General features: G+C 45.3%; 1 protein-coding gene across 12 annotated transcripts in view; it reads left to right on the forward strand.

Moving 5' to 3' along the window:
* SRGAP2 (SLIT-ROBO Rho GTPase activating protein 2) overlaps nucleotides 1-24,888 on the forward strand; it is a 236,592-nt gene that overhangs the window by 82,418 nt on the left and 129,286 nt on the right. For all 12 annotated transcript variants that reach the window (XM_046680828.1, XM_046680830.1, XM_046680832.1 and 9 more), the window contains one exon: nucleotides 9,521-9,713. In XM_046680828.1, the coding sequence (XP_046536784.1) occupies nucleotides 9,521-9,713 (193 nt within the window). The remainder of the gene's footprint in view (nucleotides 1-9,520; nucleotides 9,714-24,888) is intronic.

The raw sequence follows: 24,888 nt of genomic DNA on the forward strand, positions 1-24,888 counted from the left end.
AATTGCCAAAGTTAACAAACTCTGGACCCTGTTGCCTTATTTAACTGATTTGCAGTTATTGACACTTTTGTACCTCTCTTTTCATTCTCAGTCTGCTTTCCTATCTCCTCTTCCTTTGCTTTCCACCTAAATGGGGGCCTCCCCAGGCCTAGGCCTGCTTCTGTTTCAGTCTCCATGCTTTTGATGGGCAGCTGCATTCACTTTCATGGTTAACTTCGTACTTCCATCTACTTGCTGATGGCTTCCAAGTGTCTATTTCCAGACTTGACATCTCCTGAGAGAACTCCGGACTGGAGAATAAAACTGCCTTTTCCAACAGGAAGTTCCACAGGCACTTGAACGGCCAAGTGAATCTCTTGGTCCTCTTGAATCATTGTTGTTTGTCGCTCTTCCCAACAGCTAACAGGTGCTTGACCCATACTTGTTGAACTAAACCTGAAACAATGTGCCAATACTGTATGCCAAGCTGAGTTCTGCACAAAATGAAGTAAACCATCCACAGCCAGCTTTCTAGGAACTTAGGGTCTGGTTTTTAATATTGATCTGGTTTGTTTTTAATTTGATTGTACTGGAGTCTTGAGCAACATGAAGCTTAACCGCTGTCTGTTGCTACAGTGGACATGTTTAAATAGACATTTGGTCTTTTGAGGAGTTGATTGGTAGGAAATTCCTTGGGTTTTTGACTCTTCTTATGCTGTCCTGCTTTTGAAGACTCTCCCTTTTGCTTTGTCCATAGTTTACAGCTCCCTTCTGAACTATGTTTGTATCTGATCTGGTCGTCAAGCGTGTGGGTCGTCTCTTCCATTTCTGCCGCCCTCGTCCCCAAGAGTCTTCTGAGTAAAGCTTCCAGTCACAGTGCCCTGCTCACAGCCTCCTGTGCTTGATCTGTCCATTTCTGCCTCCTCCCCTTTGCTCTGCTAACCACAACCCTCCTTCGTCTGTTGTCCTTACATCCGTTTAAATCCTCCCCAGCTCAGGGCTTCAGGTCCACACTGGTTATTGCTGATCTCCTCTCTGAGCGTGGTCTGGGACCATCATTGGGCGCTTAACACACACAGTCTTAGACTGTTAAATACTTTTTGCATTTAGCTCCCTTTTTTCCAACTGGAGTATAAGCTCCTTGAGAAGAAGACGATGTCTTAGGTTTTCTTGTGTGTTCCAACGGTTTGTCACCTAGATCTTTGCACAGAGACAGTGCAAGATAAATATTTGCTGGATTTGTCGCTTGATTATTGTGGTCCTTGGGAACTGACTTCCAGTTTGCTTCCAGCAGTGAATCAAGGGCATCAGACTAGGTGACATTTCCCAGAGGAGCTGTCGGTCATCTCATTCTCAATCTTTACTTTGTGTAGTACAAGTGAATTCCAGATTTTGGACTTTAGGAATTTTGTTTCTTAAACATCTCAGGCAAGGCCTAGGAGCTAAAATGACTACATTGACATTTGATGTGGCAACTTGTTCATTTGGGAGCCTTTGGTCTTTGTCTTTCTGTTGAGTCACTTGAAAGAGCAAAGGCGGCCTGCCAGAGCAGTTGCGATGATTAAAGTTCATGGAGATATCCCCCTCACAAACCCTCCCCCCTCGTCGGCTGGATCAGGTCGCTTTCTGTGTCTTCACTTGGGAGCTCAAAAGTTAATTGGGGACTTGAGTGTCCTTTGGAAACTCTTAGGGCATTTTTCTCCTCCTCCTTCCATTGGCTGGTTTCTCTTGTCTCCAGAGCCACATGCATTGTTTTTAGGTAGCATGGAGTTACTGCAGGGGAGAGAGGTTCTTTCGTCACTTTGGGACAATCTACTGCACCAGGCAGATAGTTTTGAAGATGACCAAACTTAAAGTTCAACAGAGAGAACTGTGGTCAAAAGGAAAGCCAGGGAGGCCAGGGCTCCAGTTCAGCTCCTCTTCTTCCTCCCACCGAGATAGCTGTCTTGCCTTTGAACCCGAGGATCTCTCTCGTGTGTCCAGTCTGCTCACCGTTGCGTGGGGAGGGACAGTCTGGCATTTGTAGCTTTAGGATCACTGGCTCTAAAGTCTGTGTTATTACTGAAGGGTAGCGCCAGGGTGGGTAGGGATGTTCCCCTCATGGGATTCTCCTGCTCGTTTTGACGTCTGTACCCTTCAGCCTGGATTGCTCGTTCGTGCTCACTCCGTCTAGGCCGAGGAATTCCTCCAGCGGGCCTCCGTCACTGGGATCTTCCTGCAGCTCTGTTTTGATGATGACACAGACTTCCGCTGACTCCATTTCTGGCTGCTTGGAATCCGCACTACTTTGGAGCTGCTCCTCCCTATTCACCCTTGTCTCTGAGTAGGCCCCACATCAGCCTTTGTTCTGGCCAGGCCATCCTCCTCACTCCCTCATGGAGAGGCCACCACGCTCGAACATCCACATCTCATGGCCCACGCTTTATCTCCCTCTAGAAGATTGTCTCCTCACCTTTCCATTTACTGAATATCTACCCACCGCAGAATGCTAGTTCAGACTTCTATTTCCTCCCTTCTTCTCTCCCTTTCTCTCTCCTCTCCTTCCTTCTTTCCACAAATTTGAAGGCCTGCTATATGCCAGGTATTGTTCTGGGTCCCAGGAGCATGCTGGTGAACCGAATGGACACATTCTTCCTCTCAGGGAGCTCAGTCTCCCTCTAGAAACCTTGCTTTAGTAACGTCAGTGTCCTCTGCTCTTTCTGAGTCCTCAAAACTTCTACTTGTAGCATTTATTCTTAATTTCATGGACTTACAGTATACAATAACAAAAATTTATATAATATAGAATTATATATCTTGCATAATTTTCTAATATGTAAGTAATTACATAACTTTGGAAAATGTATTGTATATTTTGATCATGTCTTTACAATTATGTTGTAAGTTCCTTGAGAACAGGGGCCTTCAGAATACTTCAGATGCCCTCATTCTACCCTTTAAGACTCCTTTGCAGGGGACCAAAAACCCAATGCAACTGTTTTAAGCAAAACATGAATGAGTTGGCTCGTTTGACTGCAAGGGCCCGGGCCAGGGCCAGCGTCTGGCCACGGCTCGATTCAGGGGCTCAAGCTCCCTCTCCCCCTCTCTCCGCTCTGCTTCCTCCAGGTCAGCTCCATTCTCGGAGGAGCTTTCCACTCATGGTGGCAGCAATCTCCGTCTCTCCTTGCCCCCAGATCTTGTAGCTCCCAAAGAAGGCCTGGAGGTAACGTCCACCATCTTGGGAGAGGGCAGGGCTGATTCAGCTTTACCAAACACACATGGACTAAGAGGAGGGGAGGACATGGATGCAGGGAAGGAAAAACAATCAATATCTATCACAGCCGTATATTCTGGAAGCTTAGTAGCTATTTGTTGGTTGGTTGTTTGGATTATCTCCTGCCTATGAGTATTTCTGTGTTATACTCAGTAGGGTAAAGTAACGGGGAAAAGGCCGTTAGTCACACTCTTTGCGGAAGAATAATTGCTGTTGTTTAGTTTACTGAAAGTAGCTTGATGGCCTTTTCTTGCCGAACTAACTATGCATAGATAGTAACAATGTCAGTCCCCGAAAGGTGTGGTGCGGGGAGTGGACTGAGGGTGGTGTGTGTCTCTCTGCTCGCTGCTCTCACTGCACTGTGTGCATACTTGGTTTATTTATATTATTATTTCACGTTATTTGTTAGAGGTTTTTTTTTTTACTTACTTCCTCCTACTTCCCTGCAAACTCTGAGGGAGGACTTTTGTCTTTCTATTCTCAGAGCACCTGGAGGGTGCTCAAATAAATAGTTGCAATAAGGGTAAGTAAAAAAGAACGTTGGCTTGGGAACCCAGTGCCCTGGGTTCCAGGCCCAGACCTGCAGCCAGATAGCTGTGTGATCTCTGGCGGTCCCTTTCCCCTCTCTGGGCTTTGGTTCTCTCAGCTGTCCAACAAGGCTTTTTAAGGCCCCTCCAGACTGTGTTTGTGGAGAGGCAAACCTGCAGGGTAGGGAGCGAGCCTGGCAGGCTGTGCCAGCATTTTGTCTCCTGGGGAAGTTTGGAGAGGGGGCTGATTACTGTTGTGATTAAGAGGTCCTGGTGAGAGAGATGCAGGGTCCAGCCTGATGAAAGCCGCACTTGTGTTCTTATGTAACACTTGCTGGCAAGGAACTAGGAATTGATACTCCTGGGACGGCTGAGCTGACATCATGTGTTTGTGACGGGCTGAGCAGGTGAGGCAGCTTTTGTGGAAGAAGACCAGCGATCAGGCCAGGTTCCCACTGGGGCACCTGGGCTGGTGTCATGCTCCACCCGCTCTGAACAGAACCTGTGGGAGTCGTGGCTCCTGTCCCCTGGGTGCTGGCACGTCCCGGGGAGGGGAAGGACGTGGCTGTGTTGCTCTCCTGAAAGAGTATGTCTTTCTCCCGGCCTGCTGCCCACCCCCATTTTCTCCTCAGAAATGTGGATTCATAGGAGGGGGTTCCACATGACTCGATCACAGAGCGTTCTTGAAGAAGGAGAGGAGTTTTGACAGAGGGAGAGAGACTGATATCCCTGGAATGAAAGCCACAGGCTGAAGAAGCCCCTGTGCTCTGTGACCGGTGTGTTCCCTGGGTGTTCTCTGAAGTGAGGGCAGTTGTCAGAGGACCGTGTTGCCTGCGTTGGCAGGTGTTACATAATTTAGGGTCTGCATGAGTCTCGGCGTGGCAGGGCCCTGGCTTTCTGTTAGGTGATCAGTATCCTATTAGGGCTGGTTTTTCTTCCAATCTCCTCCTTGTTGTGATGTTTCAGCATCTTTCTGAAAAAGGAAATGAGCCTCCTTCTAACTCCTGGGATAGGTGTGGTTAGGATCTCAGCTGTGGCCAAGCATGGACGAGGGGTCAGCACTTCCCACGGGGAGCTTTGCTGGACGTGTCTGCTCATTCAGGATTTGAACTCATGCATAAAAACGTTGCTTGCCAGGTTTTGATCTGACACCCTTTGAAAAGGATGCATTGGTGACGCACCAGTGGAGTTCAGTGTCACGGCCAAGCCTGCTGTCCAGAGGGGCAGCTTCTAAGATTTGCTTTAAGCATATTCACTGCATGGGGCCAGCCCCGTGGCCGAGTGGTTAAGTTCTCGCATTCTGCTTCGGTGGCCCAGGGTTTCGCCAGTTCGAATCCTGGGCGCAGACATGGCACCACTCATCAGGCCATGCTGAGGCGGCATCCCACATGCCACAACTAGAAGGACCCACAACTAAAAATACACAACTATGTACCAGGGGGCTTTGGGGGAAAAAAGGAAAAATAAAATCTTTTAAAAAAAAGAATATTCACTGCAGAACTGAGATTCAGCCCATACAAATGGAGAAATGGGAGCCAAGAATTCGTTCCTCCTTTGGGTGCCTATTTGTTGGGCCACTTTCCCCTTAGCTGGCAGAATGGTGCTCAACAGAACATGCTGTTTGGTGGGGTTAGTTTTTTTTAATGAGATATAATTCACATACCATAAAATTTACCCTTTAAAGTCTACCACTCAGTGGTTGTTTTTAGTATATTCCCAAAGTTGTGCAACCATCATCACTATCCAATTCCACAATGCTGGGGTTAAATTTTGACTTGAATCTCTGAATGAAATCTCAACCAAAGGTCAACTCTGATTCTCGGGAAACTTGTTCTAAAACTTTGGTCCCTTTTGCAAGGGAAGCTGCAGTTTTTGTTCAAGTGTCATTTTTAAAAAACGTAATAGAACAACGAGTCAAAGGACATTGAATTCTTCTTTGGCTTGTTGCTTGACTTTGGCTGCTACTGAAGAGTTTGAAATCTTTGGTCTTCAGGTGGGGGCTTATTACCATGGCTTTGTTGTAATAAGGAGTATTCAAAGCAAAAGCAAGAAGACTGTCTTTGCTCTTTCTTCCTTTTCTTTGACAAGCTGCGAATCATTAGGGTGGGGCCGCGGCCGGCTGGTTCTCTGTCACCATCACCCAGCACAGGGTCTGCCATGCCGTAGGGGCTCAGGAAAGATTTGCTGAGTAGATGGGCTGTTAGGTGCCCAGGAGAGGTCACTTTTGGCATATGTCACTCCAGGTAGTTCATGGTGACCTCTGTACTTTGGCTTTGTGGATGACCACGGAACTCATTCGTATGCCTGAGATTCAGCTGCTTCTAGAAAGTGAGAGCTTGACTACTTCCCATGTAATTCTAGGAGCAGAACCTACAAGGACCCCATGACCCCCAGCTCCCAGGAACTCTCATCCAACTGTAATCTGGATTTGTAAAGCCTTCTTGAGTTGGTATGGTGAGGCACAGTATGGGTGGTGTGTGTCTGTGTGCGTGTGTTTGAGTGTGCACATGTGTGCACGTGCATACTCACATAAGCACACAATAGAATTCCTCCATGTTTTTTATAAATTGCCCCTTTCTTCTTTCTGCCCTTGTAGTTTGTTGGTAGCCCAGGGTGCAGAGGGGCCTCCAGCCTGGGCACACAGCCCAGGCATGCTGGCATTCAGTGGCCTATTGTGTCTTGCCCCTTACGTGCATGGACAGAGGACTGGGGCTGGCACAGCTGCTTTCTTGGGGACCATTGTTTGTCTTTGCAGCAGCAGCAGCAAAAGCCTGAAGCAGCACATTTTGCCCTGGACAGAACAGCCATTCTGGCCTGGAGCTGGGGTGGCTGGGGTCTCCCTTAAATGTGTGTGTGGGAGCTCTGAGGATGGGAGCCGGGGAGGCTTCTCCTGCCAGGCAGGCTGCAGGGAGGGGAGATGCTCAGTGGCGTCGGATCACAAATCAACCACAGTGGCAGGTGGTACCTATTAGTGGAGACTCTTCTTTTCCTGGATCAGGGGTGAGGGGATGGCTTTCTCACCCGCTCTGCCCTCTGGGCTTACTGGCAGACCTCAGGGTGTGCTCACAGGACAAGACAAGCACTTCCTCAAAAGCTGCCCTGGAGAGTCCATCTAGGAAGCAGAGGAGGGATCCAGCTGGGCTGTGGACTAGTCGAAACCTGGGCTAGTTAGTGAGTCACTGTTCTGGTGCACACGTGACTCTGGGGGCCTGAATCACCCCTCACCTGGAAGATGGAGAAGGGGCATTCTGGGATGGGAGCCATAGAAACTGATTTCCTCAGAAACACCTTCAGACTCCACACTCGTGTTCTGTTTCTTTTGTTTCCTTGCCCCACTGTAACCTCTTTGACAAGTCAGACACACCTTAATTTAGCTTCCACCCCACCTGTACCTAATTGTATGACCCTTTCGTAAACGACGTTAATGAGTTCAGTTTTCTTATCTGTGTAGTCAGAGAAATTGAGGATCCCTTATAGACTAGTTATGAGGATTAAATGAGGAGGTGTATATAAAGGCCCATAAAGATGTTTAGTAGACACGTGCTCCCTGTCCTTCGTGGACCTGGAGGGGGTGCCCGAGGGTTGGATGCTGTTTTGGCTCACTGCCCACTCACTGAGGCACTTGAGGAAGTCAGGGTGGAATTCTGTGCTGGCTGGATGTGCTCGGGGCTCCTTAGATTGGTTCACGTATCTCAGAGGCCTCCATGAAGCGCTCATGCCTTGGACAGGACAACCCTGGAGTCATCTATCTGGAACTTCAGGAGGGTCACGGGAATTTGCCTCACCTCCCCTTCTTTTGGCAGGGAGTGATCATCAGCCATTGTAGCCTGTTCCTTTCTGCTCCTCTGGTCAGTGAGATTATTGAGGTGAAGTCTAAAGTGAATTACGGGTGACTCAGAGAGGGCTGACAGCCCCATTGCCCATCCATTGCCCGTCTTGAATATCTGGGTGCCTGGAGAAGATGCCCTGATTCTTATTTAATGGACAAGCTGTAAGTAATATCAGTGAGTGTTTTGAATGTCCTCTTCACCCACAGACTGCCCACCCAGTGGCTACTATTGCCAGCTTTTCATCAATAGAAAGGAGGGGGACAGATGCCTCTAGGGGTAGTCTCGACACGGGCTGTTGTGTTTAAGAGGCCCAGAAACCCCTGGCAAGAACCAGATGCCTAACATGCCCTCTGCGGATCTTTCCCCTCAGCACTCTTGTAATCAGACTCCAAAAAACACAGAACAAGAGAGCTTTGATGAGTGATGAGGTAGGCGGCTTTTCTGCGCAGCCTTCTGTCTGCTTGCAACAATCCCCTGGTGCTCAGTTTCAGTTCAGGTGAGGTTACTGCAGGTCTGGTTGGCGTTAGTCGTTGGCAAGGGGGAGGGGTGGGGACAAAGAAGGTGAGAACTGTACTTACAGATCACCTAAGATCACCCACAGAGGACCAGATACTTGTGCTGCATCCTGATATCTGTAAAAAACAGAAACAGAAATGAAGATGGGGATAGATAACGGCTCCCCAGCTACTTCAAGGTAAAACCAAATGCACCATTTGCCCATCCCTCATTGCTTCATAAAAGGAGTGGTTGGCAAACCTTTCAACTTCATAGCCCTGATCCTGGATTTGCCTCTGATTTATCCAAAGCTCAGATGAAAATTCTAGATCCCCCCCCATGCATTACATAGTGTTAGACAGCAAGCATTGTTACAACTCTAGTATTTAGGAATGAATTTGGAGCATGCATAAGGAAAGGCATGATAATACAGGTGCTCTTTTTCTCTGAGATTGGAGTCACTGTCACATCCTAATGCACTAGAGCTGAGCAGGCTCGCAGGAGAAGGAAGTGAGTCCATTCTGACTCAGGCGGGATTGGACCATCATTGCAGCAGGATCCGCACTGCAGGCCTTCTCTGAGCTGAAAAGCAGACCGGCTTTGGCAGGCTGCTTCCTGTGGGTGCCAGGTCTCTTGTCAGTAACAAATGCAGGATTGCGTTTGAGGCAGATCTGATTGCATCTGGAGCTACCATTGTTGCAGTTCCAGAGAGGGTGTTTGCTGGTTCTGTACGGGGACTTTGGCCAGCTAGCAATCTGCCGAGCTAGAGCTTAACCAGAAATATTTCTAGCTTCACACAGCAGAGGCTCTGAGCATCAGTGAGGATGAAACAACAGAGATATGAGTGATATTTGTTGGTGAAAAATCCGCTTCTTGAAGATTGACTTAATTCTGTGATATTGGAAACTACGGGATCTGATTGACAGTGAGTAGTTTGCTTGCCTAGAAGTCTTGGTGCTTGTTTCGTTCCTGATTGCCACCATCTGCCCTTGGGAAGGGCCTTTTACATCTCCATTAAAATACTCTGACCTCACCCTACTTCATGAAGATGCTGAAAAACATCTTGAAATGATAGGAGAAAGTATAAAAAGCAGGAGCTTAGGCTCTAAAGTCAATCTGTCTGGGTTTGAATCCCAGCTCCACCACTCAATAGCTTGACTTCTTCGGAAGTCAGTTTTCTCTTCTTTAAAATGGGGATGAAAGTAGTACTTCCCTAATAGGATGCTTGGAGATAACTCCTCAATGGTCTGAAAAGAGTTGGTGGAGTCTTTGGAGGTACCTTACACCATATGGCCAGTTTAGGGTTTGGTTTTCTTTTTGAAGGTTTTAAGTTCCCCAGAGGACAGGGAACAAGTAAGTAGGAGGGGTAAATGTTGGTATGTGTGTTTTTTTGTGAGGGCTCTCTGTCTGATTGTTTTACCTTGTTTCTGTTGCAGAGATCCGCGCTCAGCTCACAGAGCAGATGAAATGCCTGGACCAGCAGTGTGAGCTCCGGGTGCAGCTGTTGCAGGACCTCCAGGACTTCTTCCGGAAGAAGGCAGAGATCGAGATGGACTACTCCCGCAACCTGGAGAAGCTGGCAGAACGCTTCCTGGCCAAGACGCGGAGCACCAAGGACCAGCAATTCAAGTAGGGACTGCGCGGCTGTTACTGTTTAGAGACCTTGGGAATGGGGTCTGACTGAGACAGAGGGAGGCAGGGTGGGCCACCTACATCCAACTGGATCCATGAAACAGGAAACCCAGTGACTTCAGATTGGCTGAGAGTTGAGAGCCCTCAAGGACTTCTCTGTTTTCACATCAGTCTTACATGCAGATCAGAATAGATGATGAACCATGCTAATAGTAAGAGCAGACACTTTTATAGCCCTTGCTAGGTGCTAGGCACGGTTCTAAGCGCTTTACATATGTTACCTCACTGAACCTCCACAGCAACTCTCTATGTTGGTTATTGTTGTATCCCCAATTTACAGACAAGTAAACTGAGTCTTAAAGAGGTTAAGAAGCTTGCCCAAGGTCTCTCACATGCACACACACACACACACTCTCCTAATAAATCATTCGCAGAGCTGGAATTCAAACCCAGGCAGTCTGGCTCCAGAGTCTGTGATCCTACCCATTTCACCAAACTGCCTTTAACCAGGAGAAATGAATGCGGTGGTAGCCATACATCTAAACTCTGCCCAGCAGTCCCTTCCTTCTGCATTTACGATATTTTAAACCCCTGCCCCTTCACTGCTCTCACTGCCATTGCCCTAGTTGAGACCATCATCACCTTTGCCTGAATGATTGCAACATTGTGTCATCTATAGATGAGGTTCTCAACCCTGGCTGCGCATTACAATTCCCTGGAGAACTTTTTAAAAATGCTGAAATCTCAGCCCCGGTCCAGACTCATTGAATCAGAATTTCTGGAAGTAGAACCTGGTAACAGGACAATGTCAAAGCTTCCCAGATGATTCTAACAAACACCCAGGGTTGAAGACCCCAGTGGATAGCGTCTCCCCGTTCCAATCTGCCTGACCCACTGTTATCAGATGGAGTCTTCCTGGAGGTCTCTGGGGATCAGGCAGTTTCCTTGTGCAGTGGCTCCCCATTGTTTGTGTTCTTCATGCTCAAGGTATGGTCCCCAGTATGGGCACCAGCTGGGATGTTAGGAATGCAGAATCTCGGGTCTCAGCCCCAGATCTCCTGTTACAAAATCCCGAGGTGATTTGTGTGCAGGTTAAAGTTTGAGGAAGTGCTGCTCTGTTCACAAAGGTGTACGCTCCCTGGCTCGGTCTTCAAGCCCCGCTGTCTCTGGCCCCGACTAGCCTGCCAACCTTATTTCCTGTTTCTGTCACTATACCTTAGCCAACAGAACCTTAACTCCAGGGAGCCTTTGCTCATCCCGTTTTTTGAGCTTATGTGCCCATCCTTCACGTCTCTGAACGTCTAAGCCATACCCATGTTTTAAGACCCATCTCACAGGCTCCCTGTTCCAAGAAACTTTTCTCATTCTTCCAGAAGAAAGAATGTTCTCCCTCTTCTTAATTGCTACAGCATTTTATTTGTTCTTTTATTAGGGCATTCTGCACTGTCTGCCTTATATTACCTTCCCTCGTGGACTGTATAAGCTTTTCTGATTCATCTTTCAGTCTCCCACAGTGCCAAGTGTAAAAGGTGGCATTAACAGTTGCTCACTAAATATTATTGGATGAGTAAATGAATGAATGAATTTAAGAATTAATGCCAAGTGAATTTTATCTTATTTTCCCCCATTTTCTATTTTTGTTTATCGTCCAAATAATTCGAGACACAAATTAGCCTGTATAAGCCAGCACTGAGCAATGAATATGGAGGTGAAGTTCGAGGAGAACATATGCCACTCTAGCCATCGGCCAGCATGAGGATTTCCCCCAGATGTTTTGTCCTCCAAGTCCCTTATCTTTCTCAAGTCCTCTTCTCTTTATGGTAGGCAATCCTGAGAGAATAAAAGGTTACTTTAGTATGTGATAAATGAACGTTCGGGGACAGGAGTCACTTGCTTTAGAAAAATGATTCAAGGTTGGATTTGTTCTACTGGTAAGCTCCTCCTAAGTTTAAAATAGCATTTGATTTTTAGTACTGTATCATATTCTCAGCTAAGGACATTTCACTACAAATTAAGGTACAGATGTGCTAATTTCTAAGTCATGTGAATTGCTCTGATTAAGATCACATACATGGAATAGGGTGTTTTCTCCAGGGCTGGAAGAATTGGTTTCCCTTCTCATAAAGCTGGAACCTGGCTTCATTTTTCCCCAAACAACCAGTGAGTATTGAGAGCCAGCTGTGTGCTCAGTATTGTACAGGCATTGGAAGATGCAAGAGAAGGTTGTTGTGTGTATCCATAGGGGGCCATATCTGGTTGGAGAGAAAAGATTTTTAATACAGGAAGCAGTTAGAGGATAAAGTAATAATGATCTCATTAAGAGATCTTTGGTATTATATAGGATATGGAAGTGATAAAAGGTCAGAGATGCATCTTCGGAGATAGATAAAGGATCTGGAGTAGTCAGGAGAGTTTTCCTGAAGCAGCTGGGACTTGGTTAGGGTTTAAAGGTGGATCTGTGCAGCAGAGGACAGCATGTGCAGGTGAAAAGCAGAGACACGCTTGGTGGGGAGGGGGTGTACAGGCTAGTGAGGGATCCGGCTTCCTTAAACGGAAGGTTCTTACACATTCATTCAGTAAAGGTCCGTGGCACATTCCTTGACCTCCTTCAGGGCCAGCGTTGTGCCTTGGGACGCAGAGTGAACCAGGACTGCCTCGTCCTTGTGGCACTTCCAGTAGAAGGAGGGAAGAGGCATTAAACAGGTCACACAGTGAGATGAGTTGAAGTAACTGTTGCAAAGTGGAGGTACAAGGTGTCACCAGAAGTTGTAAGAGGGGGACTTCTCTGCTCCTTCTGCTGTAACTTTGTGACTAGTTTACTTTAATGGCTTCCTGTCTGAGCGTATCCCGAGTAACAATCTGCTTGTTCAACAAACCCCTTTTAAATATCTGCTGGGTACTGTGCTCTGTGCTGATTCCTATGGTGACTAAGATAAACTCTGAAATCCTGGATGTCAGGGCAGAGAGGCATGTAAACAGTATAATATGAAAAGGGTTTTAATAGAGGTATGAGCAAAATGTTATGAGAACACAGATATTTTCAAAAGCTATGGAAGATAAGGTAAGATGAGTAGAAGCCAAATGATGGCTCTTTGACAAACAAGCAGAGGAGTTCAGATTGGATGTGACAGTGTGGTAGTGAGCCCTCTGGGTTCTTGCTTGTGGAGAGAAACATGAGGAAAAATGTGATAGAAGAAAGAATTTTTATGCCAGAGAAGGCCAAGATGGAGGTTTTGGGGGTTAATCCATGTGCAAAAAGAATGGAGGGGAAGGAATGTATTAAAGAAATATTCAAGAACTGAACAGGACTGGATAACTGATTGTGTAAAGAACTGCAGTGGTCAGAGGTGACCTGGTGTTTCTAACCTGGCAACCTAGAAGAGCTGTGGCATCTATGATAGAGGTGGACATGTTGAGAGAAGACCCGTTTTGAATGGTGACGCTCCTCTGGACGTGTTGGGTTTGGGGCAGTGGGAGGCCTTCAGGCATCCAGATGGAGATGTTGTACTACTGAGGTAAGAGGTTCTGACTGGGAATGGATAGCAGAATCTTCAGTATAAAAGTGGTTGTGGACGATATGAAAGTATACGAACTCAGGGAAGAGAAAGAGAAGAACAGACAGCTAAAACCAGGACCAAAGGCTTGGGCACACCCAATGTTAGGGAGTAGTAAAAGTTACTAGAAAGGAGGGAAGAGGAGGAAGGGAAAGAGGGAAGGAGAGAGGGGGAGATTTATTTTTAAGCAGTTAAAAGCGTAGAAGGTAAGGTAGGACGGTGTTGTCTGACAGAGCTGGAAGTCTTTCAAGTAGATCTATAGAAGTTAACCCCAGCAATTTCTTCTTGACATTCTCCCAGGTATAAGGCATTGTGAGAGATGCAGAGAGGACTAAAATGAGCCCCAAACCCAACAGCTTTCAACCTTTGAGAGTGAAACATGAAATTGCTGGGTTTCATGGGTCAAAAAATGGTCATTACATAGTGGCAATTTCGTGTGGTACAGCCTCACAGAAGAGGAGGTGAGACATACACACAAATGCTTTTAATATAGGCAGGTTAGCGAGAACCTCAGTAAGAGAGTCTAGGTAACATCCTGCTTTCATACATAATTTATTCCTAAAAATGTACAGGAAAGGCAAATGGTTGAATGTCAAACCACTATTTTACGTGGAATAGGTGGCTTCCATTACTTACTATAAGTATATTTGTGAAATTCTGAATTATACCTCACCCGATGTGCTTTTAGCATTTTGAAGCTTGTTTTTAATTTTCTTCTGTTTGCCACAATCAAACCCATGGTCTGCCTGCTGAAGTCCAGTGAGCGCTGGAGTCCTTGTGGTGCTGCTTTCCACCCTATCTCATTAGTACGGTGATGAGACTCTACTTCCCGACGCAAGCGCTTTCAGTTTGCCACTTTCTACTCATTTCTCTTTTGCAAAAGGCAACCAAGTATTCAGATGTTTGGGCGCACAGCGTTACAGTGTAGAGACAACCGTGCTGGGAAAACTGAACCGGCACTTGGCAGGAGGCACCACGAGGCCAAGCTTGAAACATTTGTTAGCAACTGAAAAAATTGACATTTGTGGCCCAGGAAAGGCTTTTGTAGGCATGTCTGCTTTGGTTAGGGTATAGGTTTGGCTGCTGTAATAGACCCCAAATAATAGTGGCTTATACGAGATCGGGGTTGATTTCTCTCATGGAATCGTCTGGGCGTTAGCCACCCAGGCCCGTGTCAGGCTCCTTATTCCATCCCTAGAGTGTTTGTCCCTGTCTGCATGACCCAAGATGGCTCACTGCCTCCATGTCCCCATTCCAGCCAACGGGAAAGGCATAAAGGCAAGAGGCAGGAAGCATCCCTACTCTTTAAAGGTACGGTCTGGAAGTGGCACACACATCTCTTCGGCTCACCTCTGCCTGGCCGGGACTTAGTACCTGGTTATACTGAGCTGCGAGGAAGGCTGGGAAGAGAGTTATTATTCTGGGTGACCGGAAAATAGAGTTTCTATTAATATGAAGAAAGAAAAACATAACGAGGGGACTGTTAGTAACCTCTGCCACATTGTCTGTGATGTGTGAGAAGGCAGGTGTATGAAAGGCCGTGGCCACCCACCCGTACAAAGTGGCACAAGTACATGAGAAGAGTGGGCTTTATGGTGGTGAAGCTGAGCGGATGGAAAATGGAAAAACAAAAGTGCCAGTGCTAGGCATTGGTTCTACAAGCTTAATTCAGTTGAGACAATGCAGAAGTTGTAAAAGGAGGTTAAAAAGATGGGGAAGGGAGCATTTTAGGCAGAGAGAACAGCGTTGGTGAAGGCAGAGAGTTGGGAAAAACAAGGCTGGCGGGTAACTTGTCTGTTTTGCTGAAAAACAGGAATAATAAATGTGAAAGTGACATAAGCCTGGAAAAGTTGATAGGGACCAGATTACAGTGGTCCATGAATGCCAGATGACAAGGTTTAGGTTTATTCTGTAAGCATGGGGGAGCCTTGATAGTTTTTGAGCGAGGAACATAATTATGGATGGCTGTGCTTTGGAAGGGTAACTATGGCAACAATGCATAAGGTCATTTGGAGTGGAGAGACTGGAAGGAGGACTCCTGTTCAGATGGTATGGCAATGGGCCTAAGGTTAATGTGAGCCTAAACTGAAGTCGTGCCCTTGGAAACAGAAAAGATGGCCAAATGTGAGGGCAAGAATTGACTGAAGTCAAAGAAGCTGGAACAGAAGAAGGGCTGTGGGTTTCCTGGGTCTCTGGAGTGGCAATTGTACTATATTTTCATTCAGCTGGTAAAGTGTAGCCTCAATTTTGCTGACTCTAGGGCCAGTCCCTAGAATAGTTCATTCTCTGCCCGGAGCATCTCAGCGGGCACTCGTCACCTCCCCCGGAGCTGTAGCAGCTGTTGGCCCAGCAATGCCATGAATTTGTCTCCCTGTGCTGCCAGGAGAGCAGCTGCCAGCAGCAGCTCTGGACAGACGCGTCTCAGGGACATGGAAACTATTCAGCTTGGGATGGGGTGGGTAGGTTGGCCAGGGCCAAGGTCGGTCCACATGGATTCGTCCCACCCCTTTTCCAGGCCAGTTTCTCACCCTGGCTAGATGTCAGCCTCATACTGGGTTAGGTTGGGTATTTTGTTTCAGTTTTAAGTGACGGCCGTTAGGCACAAATGTTACTGGACTGCTTTTTTCATCTTCTCTGGGACAAGTTCTTACGCTGGAAGCCATCACCCTGTCACTCTCTGGCTTTGATTCCTATTTTGCTTTGCTCCTGCTCACCTTTTGTCCTCTCCCACACTGTGCTCCCTGCAGACACCCCCGTGAAAGGCACACAGCTCTAACTCCTGTGGTCCCGTCACGCTCCTTCTCTTTCCCCTCCCCTACAGCGGAGTGAGAGATGCCGCAGATAGAATTATAGCAATGATTTGATTCCACCTTATTCTGCTTTGTTTACCATAGGTAATATGGCTTCCTCTATCCCTTTGAATTGCGGGAGGACCCTGTTAATGTCTGAAATTCTGTTTGCCTGGTTTGATTGAGAGCAGAGATAAAACATTATGTGAGGGTAGGAAGTCTTCCTGGGGAAGATGTTCTTGCATTTCCTTTGGCTCCTTGAAGAGCATAAATGTATTCCTATTTGCTGCTGAGCCTTTGATTGTCTCTTTTAAGTGGAATCTGTGTTAATATTGCCCAGCAGGACTCTAATTGATAATGCGTCGTCTGTTTTTTTAATGTAGACTTGCTGTAAATTACGTTTCAGTCATAGCTCGCTTGGTTTTGATCTCCTACTTTTAGTAGCTCAGTTCTTTCTTTTATTTTGAGGTAGGTTTTTTTCTGTTGAGTTTTTAGAGGAAGACTCCTGCATTGCTGTTCCTGCTGTGTTCCTTACAGAGATCTGATGCTACTTTGTAACCCACTGCCAGCATCTTTTCTGTCTTTCTTCCAGCTTTTCCTTCTCCTCAACAACAAATATTTGTTGAACATTTTAAGATATTGTTCTAGACTCTTAGAGGAGAGAGATCCAAAAGAAGCAGAAGTAGTGGTTGTTTCCCACATGAATTTCTAGTCCAGGATAAATTATACCTGAATACAATAACACAGATCTTCAGGGTAAGGCAATATGTGGTAAATCCAAGTGTGTGCCACAGAAGGGATGGCACCAGTTGGTGTGGCCAGGAAACTTTCAGGGACAAAATGGGATTTGAACCAGACCTTGAAGAAAATGGATAGGATTTTTGATAGATAGGTAGAGAGGGAGGGAGAAGATGTCATAGGCAGGAGGGACACAGCAGGGGGAAAGTACAAAGCACTTTTGGGGTGCAGTGAGCACACTGGTTTGGCTGGGGTAACAAATGTCTATGGAAGAATTGGACAAAGGTAGATCGGATCATATCATGGAGGGGCCTTGACTCTTGACTAAGAGATTTGGCTGTATGCAGTAGACATTGGAAACCACTGAAGCTTTCAACGGCTTAGTGTCCAAGCTGAGATACGAACACTCCTTAAGGAAGATTAACCTGGTGGTGGTTTGCTAAATGATAGGAAACTTGAGACAGTGAAACCAGTTGCCACAGTAGATAATAAGGATCTAAATTAGGGTGGCATGGTAGGAATGAAAAGAGCAGAAATTTTTCCTTCCGTCCATTTAGCAAATATGTATTGTGCTCTTACCATGTGCCAGAAACATGCCGGGGAAGACAGACAGCACCCCTGCACTCCTGGAGCTTGCAGTCTAGGGACGGACGGAAAGCACCTGGTGCGGGAAGAGTCTGCAGGCATTGCTGACTGACCGGTCTAGGTTTCAAGAGAGCTTGGAAGCACAAAAGAAACAGGGCTGTGAAGTTTCTTTTGGACTTGGGTGACTGGTAGATTAACGATGCCTTGAACAGAAATACCAAAGTTAGGAGAAGGAGTTGTTTTTGAAGGGCTAGAATATGAGAAATTTGGGTTTTGGATGTTAAGTTTAAGATGTTGTAAGGATATTGAAGTTGAAATTTCCAGTAACTGACAGAAAATGACTGACTGTATTCAGGGCTAAAGTCTGGACTGTTGGTAGAGATTTGGGTATGTTCATAGAGAGGTGATGGTTCAGGCTGTGGAAATGTTTGTGATTTCCAAAAGCAAGGGTTTAGGAGGAAAAAAGGGGGAAACCTCCTTCAGATTGTCTGTGGTACTCAGATTGCAGAGTGAAAAGGGGCGTAAAAGATATATTTATGTATGTATTCATTTAATACACATTTTGGGAACCTAATTATATGCTAGGCATTGAGCTAGGTACTGGGATAGGAGGAAGAAGACAATATCCAATTCTCACCAACATTAAATTAAGGAGATACACGTGGAAAGTAAACCTGCTCTTTGCCTGCTTATGAGTTGTGTTGCTCTTGGAACGGATGTGAGGGAATAGGGCCTAAGTATCTCAAGAATCTGGTAGACATTCAACCTGCAACATTGCTTTCAGTGGGAGGTTAGGTACACAATTAATTAAAAGAGGAATTCTTGTAGAGTCCATGTTCTTGGCCTGGGGCCCAGTATTTGAATGTGCACAGTCTCTGTAGTTACATCAACCATTGCCAGTGGATTTCTCCTCTGGAGGTGAGTTCAGAATTGTTCCTCAGTCTCACAGGATAGCATTGGGCTGAAAAAGTAGTCATTTGGCCATGGAGAATGTTATAGCTGTAGTTGCAAATCAGAAAAGGGTGGAGCACCAGAAAGTTCCTCTTTGAATATGGGGTGACTCTGAGGAGGGCAGCAGAGGGAAGCATGAAGCTGCCAGAAGGGAGAACCCCACTTCCTGGGACTGGCATGTCACTCATTCATCGTGGACATATGTGGGAGCTGTTTGTTCCTCAGGGAAGGTTTTGCCCAGATGTAGCATCTGGTGTTGAGCAAGGGTTGGCTTCCCCGTGCCGTGGCTCAAGCTGCCTTTATTTAGAAACTAGCAAATGTCCCCTGGTGAGTTTTCCACTGGCCCAGTCCTTGCAGAAGCTTGGGTGGTGGTTGGGTTGTCTTTGGAAGAGTTGGGAGGTCTCCTCACATGTGGATAAAGAGGATAGGGAGATGCAAGAAGACAGCTTTTGGGGATCAGCAAGGCAGAGTCGTGGCCAGTCTTTGGAACAAAGAAAGGATTCATTTGAAGCCTCTTTTGGAGTCTTTATGACTTTGTAGAAAAAGCTCGGAGCCTTAATCCAGACTTGTTTGGGTCTAAATCCTGTCTCTTCCACTTACAGCTGTGTGACCTTGAGCACATCACTTAACCCCTTTTAGCTTCAGTTTTCTCCTCTATGAAATGTAGGGAGTAATGCTTACCTTGAAGAGTTGCTCTAAGGATTGGGTACAATGTATGTAAAGCACTAGTCTTATAACTTACTCGACGCTCCCCAAATGGCAGCTGATGTAATGATCACTAGCACAGGAGTAAAGCGTGATCTTTAAGCTCACAGGTTCTAGAAGCAGATTTCCTGGGTTTCCAATCCTGGATTTTCCACTTACTAGCTGTGTGGTTTTAGATGAAGGTTCTTAGTTGCCTCAGTTTCCTCATCTGTAAACTGAGGGTAATCATAGTACCTACCTCATGGAGTTGTCATGCTGAATTAATATATGTGAAATCCTTGGGACAGTACTTGACACGTAGTAAAGGTCAATAGCAGTGACTGTTATCCTTGTCCTTGGAAGCTTGGACTGAGCATAGCTATACTAGGTAAAACCCTGGTGGATTAGGTTCACTGTGTGTTCCCTGTGCGGAGTTAAGCATTCTTAAGCCTGGCTCTGGGTAATATCATGTCAGTCTCCATTGTCTTCGGTGACCCCAGAGGGCCCTCACGAATGACAAGCTCATCCTCCTTCCTGATTTTTATGATATGGATGCATTGGGCAGGAAATATGCAATTATGTGACTCTAGTTAATTGTATGTTCTGTTCCTAAAAAACTCAGCAATTGTGCGTTTTGTCCTATGAGGCGTAGTGAACTTCCTTGTTAACCTAGTTAACCCTGGCCTGTTACTTTTAGATCCAGGCTCACAGTCATCAAGAGGGGGAAATTTGTGTTCTAATCACTGTCTGATTTCCTTGTCATCACAGAGTCAATAGGTAGCATTAATTGTCAAATCATTGGGTTTCCATAAAGCCGTAGTGTTGAGGCTCACAGGTCCCAGCTGCAACCTGGGTGAATGAAAGGATGCCAGTCCTGCTCAGCCTCCTGCAGTGGCTGCCATCCAGTCCAGCGGGCCAGTGCGGTACAAACCTCAGTCATGAGGATAGCAGAATGTGGGTTACTGGGTCATTTTTCTCAGGAGGCCAAAGAGAAGCTTCTGCATCAGTGGCTTCATATTACCCTTTTAGGATAGGGAATGAAAGAGGGCGGGTCAGAAGCAAAGCATGCTTTTATGAGTGCCTGGGATGGTGCTGGAGACTACTGAGGGCTTCCTGTGTCTCCTAGACTCTGCCATTGGAATGTCAGCAGGCTACACCTCAGACTTTGAGCTTGCTGGAGCACAGACACTGGTGATCATGTCCCTTACCAACAGTGCTGGGGCACAGGGAACTTCATTTTCTTGGCTCTTGTAAGCCCCATAATAATTCCATAGTAGACACAGGAAGCGATGTGTGGCTGGTTTGCAGGATCCTTAATTTTCAGGAATTCACAGCCAATTAAATGAATTGACTTTGATCCAGTTCTCTTTTAAAGGCAAAAGCCATGTCATCTTTATTGGGAGCTGGCCGTGTTAAGTGGGAGGGTTTACAAGATAAGAAGAAAAGACAGTCTCTGCCGTAAGGACTTTCCTAATTGAAATGGGGGAAATCAGCCAGGCTGGGAGAGAATAATAACACATATGCGCATGGGCACATGCATCTAAAAATAGGACCCCATTTAAAGCAGGTTCCAGTAGTCACCAGGAAGGAAAGGAAGGTAGAGTACTCGGAGGGACTCGTGTTTGGCTCAGCCAGGGAAAGGTAAAAGATAGCACAGTTATGTTCTCAATTAGATGTGCTCCCAAGTTAATTGAAGTAAAGACTTTAATATCTGATTCCTGCACTGCAGTAAAGTATCTCGCTGTGAAGAGAAACGGTCATGTGGGAAGAGCTCAGTGTTAATGAAGGATTTAGGGAGAATGAGAAAAAAGTACAATTTGGATTTTTCAGAGTTGAAAAAGGATCATCATTTCAGCTACCCCCTGCCCCCTGACCCCTATCCATCCCCACCGATCAGTGGATCATTGCTCCTCTGGTTTTAAATTCAGGGAGGATCAATGAGCAACAGCTCTGCTTCTTAACATATTTTGGGTACATCTTGTTAAAGAACCAGGATTAGAAAATGAATCGAACAAACCAGGATTATCTTCAACAGTAGGATCCTGAGCTGCGTTTGCTGATTGCTGCTTAAGCAGTTGGGACAGGGCATCCTTGCATGAAATTCAGACATCCCTCCCTGGCAGCCTCCTGTTAAAGTAGAGGTTGCAGAACAAGTCTGGCAGCTCTCAGCCTGAACCCTTGTAAACAACAGATGTTCATAACTAAGTTCTGGGGGTGGAGGTGGGGGTTTCTGTTGGTGCTTGAAATTCTTTGAATTTACAGGCAGCATCTCTGAGATTTAGCAAAGGAGGATGTTCTACAGAATTGATTCTGCAGCATACAGGTGGAAATGATGCCTCAGACAGTTCCTTTGGAAGACAAAGCACAGACTATTGAGTGGACTCTGTAGAGAGAGCAAGTGAACCCAGAAAGGCAAGCACAATTAAGAAAAGCTCAGCTTCTTGGGTGTATTAACTTCCTGCCCTCCTCCCTGCCCCACTTTTTATCCGTGGACCAGATTTGTCAGCCACCTCCTTGCTTCAGTTTTCTCTGGTTATAGGCAGAAATCTGGGCCCTTCACTACCACAGAGTCCTACGTATCATACACATGCATGCAGACACACAGGCAGGAAACCACATAGTCTTTTCCATTAGCATCTCCCAAAAGCCATTCAGGTTCTTAGAATATACGCGTTAATGGGATATTATTAGGGGCTTTGTCTGGGATACTAACCTATTCTCTAACGTTCTCAGGGTTGGTTTTGCCAAGTGTCTGTTACATCGTTGATTGGAGGTGTGTGAAGATAGAGTGGCTTCTGAAGACTTCAGTGTTGCCTCTTTTTTACCATCACCTCACTCCCGGCCCCTAAACACACACTGAGTTTACAGCCAGATGATGAAACTTACTTTACTACATAGTTGAGGGAAGCCATATGGAGGAAATGTATATAATGTAGCTTTAGTATCTTTCTTGGTCCCAAATTAAAGAAGACTTTAGATAGGTTCTCACCTTTAGTCAAATGAAAAAAGCAATTTATCAGGTCTGGGTGTGTTTTCAAGCCACTCTAGCCAGAAAGAATTGGCTTAAAAATCTTTGAGAAGAGCACGTATTATTTGGGGAGTTAAGAACATCCTTGTGCTATTATTTCTTCTGAAAAACAAGTCCACTCCTGGCCATTTTGTCCTTTGGTGTAGAAAGTTTTGGTGAACGCCAGTCCTGGTGTATGAGGTTCACTTATTCTTTCAGCAAACGTTTATCGAGTGCTTATTCTATACCAAGGGCTGTGCTAGGAATTAAATAGACACAGAAGAATAAACCACTGTTCTAGCTCGTGGAGGTTACTGTTTAATGTGCGATATCTTAAGGTTGTATATATATGTGTGTATGTGTACGTGTGTGTTGTGACAAGCTGTAGAGTTCACGACTGAAGAGCCAGAATTGTTGAGTGGCCTTTCAGTCATCTGTTTGTATGTGGTTCAGTCCCTTGGCTTTATCTTCATCATCAGCAATGACCAACATGTTCTGACAGGTGCTGGGGTCACAGAGAGGTATAGGACCCCGCCTCTGCCCTCAGGAGGCTGATTGTGTCATGTGGAAGACAGTTATTAAAAAAAGATAACACAAGGGCTGGCCCCATGACCTAGTGGTTAAGTTTGACATGCTCCACTTTGGAGGCCTGGGTTTGGTTCCCAGACATGGACCTACCCGACTCGTCAGTGGCCGTGCTGTGATGGCAACCCACATAGAAAACAGAGGAAGACTGGCACAGATGTTAAGTGAGGGTGAATCTTCCTCAGCAAAAAAAAAAAACCCACAAAGCAGCATGTATTTAGTGACAGAGGAAAGATGGGAGAAATGATTTCTTTTCATTTTCCTCCCGAATGGGATCTTTAAAATTTTTTTGACATCATTTTAGACTTACAGAAACGTTGCAGGAATAGTACAGATAATTTATTATACCATTTACCCAGATTGCTGGAAAATGTTAACGTATTACTACATTTGCTTTACCCTTCTCTTTCTCTCTCTTTCCATGCACAACTCATGCACAAATGTATCTTGTTTTGCTGAAATACTCATGTATAAGTTGCAGACATGACACCCCCTTGCCCCTACATACTTCAATGTGTATTTAGTAAAAAATAAAGTTGTTCTCTGATATAATGACAGTACAGTTATCAAAATCAGGGTATAAATATTGATAGAAAAATGTTACATAATCAACAGACATTCAGATTTACCAGTTGTTTCAAAAATTTCCTTTTTGGCAAAAGAAAGTCCAAGATTAGGCATTCCATTCAATTGTCTTATCTCTAGTTTCCTTTAGTGGGGATTGCTTTCCATGTCTATCTTTGTATTTCATGATACTGACATTTTGGGGGAACATTCAGCCCAGTTATTTGGTAGAATGACCCTTAATTTGATATTTCTGATAACGTCTGATATTTCTTTATGGTTAGATTCAGGTTATGTGCTTTGGGCAAGAATACCATAGCAGTGATATCATATTTTTCTGAGTGCCTTGATGATTTGTCTCATTACTGGTGATGTTAACTTTGATTATTTGGTTAAAGTGGTGTTTGCCAGATTTTTCTGCCAGAAAGTTATTCAATTTTAGCTTTGTAATTAATACACATAGTTTGGAGGGATACTGTGAGACCATGTAAATATCACGTTATTCTTCAAATTTTATACCCACTAGTTTTAGCATCTATTAATGATTCTTACTTGAGTCAATTATTATTATGATGGTTACCAAAAGGTAATTTTTTCAATTTCCATCATTCCTTTTACGTTTATCAGTTCAAATTTTACTGTAAGGAAGAGCTTTTCCATCTCCTCATCTGATTGTTTATATCGTTGTGGACTCATGGATTCTGGTGTTATTCGTTCACCATTTTTATTTATTTATTTATATTTTTTTGGTGAGGAAGATTAGGGATGCCTCCATAGCATGGCTGATGAGTGGAGTAGGTCCAAACCCAGGAGCCGAACCCTCAAACCCAGGCCGCCAAGGTGGAGCACGCGGAAGTTTAACCACTAGGTCATGGGGCCAGCCCCCATCCTTTTTTATCTTGATGTTCGTATTGTCCTAGATTTGGCTTGTGGAGTCCCTTCAAGCTGGTTCCTGTGTCCTTTTGACGTGTCACCCATCATTCTTTGAGTACTTCCTTACTTTCTGGCACAACAAGATATTCCAGGTTCATCTTGTACTTTTCTTTATTTCAGCTCTGGAGCCATTTCTTTAAAAAGCCGAGGTTCCTTTTAATGAATAATGGTACTTAGAAGCCATGGATGCTAGATGTACTCTTTGTTGCTGGAGTACCATCATTTATAATTCCTCTCAGCAGAGGTAATAAATAGATGTATTACACACACACACATACACCTGCGTACTTCTTTATCTGTCTGTCTGTCTATCTATCTATCTATCTATCTATCTGCTTATCTATAGTAAAGCCTATGAGTTCTCATCGCTATCTTCAATTCCAGGCTAACATCACATGTTTTACTCTATTTCTCCCCTTTCCATGTTTGTAACTCTGTTCTCTGAACAGTGAGAAACCTGGCACCCATTATCCATGATATATTTACAGTCATGTGCCACATAATGACATTTTGGTCAATGGTGAACTGCATATACACGGTGGTCCCATAAGATTATAATGGAGCTGAAAAATTCCTATTCCCTGGTGACATAGCATCGTAACATCATAGTGCAGCACATTACTCGTGTGCCTATGCTGATGCTGGTGGAAACAAACTTACTGCACTGCCAGTTGTATAAAAGTATAGCACATAAAATTATGTACAGTAGATAATACTTGATAATAATAAGCAACTATGTTACTGGTTTATGTATTTACTATACTGTACTTTTTATTGTTATT

The sequence above is a fragment of the Equus quagga genome, chromosome 13, assembly GCF_021613505.1.
Source record: "Equus quagga isolate Etosha38 chromosome 13, UCLA_HA_Equagga_1.0, whole genome shotgun sequence".
NCBI lineage: Eukaryota > Metazoa > Chordata > Mammalia > Perissodactyla > Equidae > Equus > Equus quagga.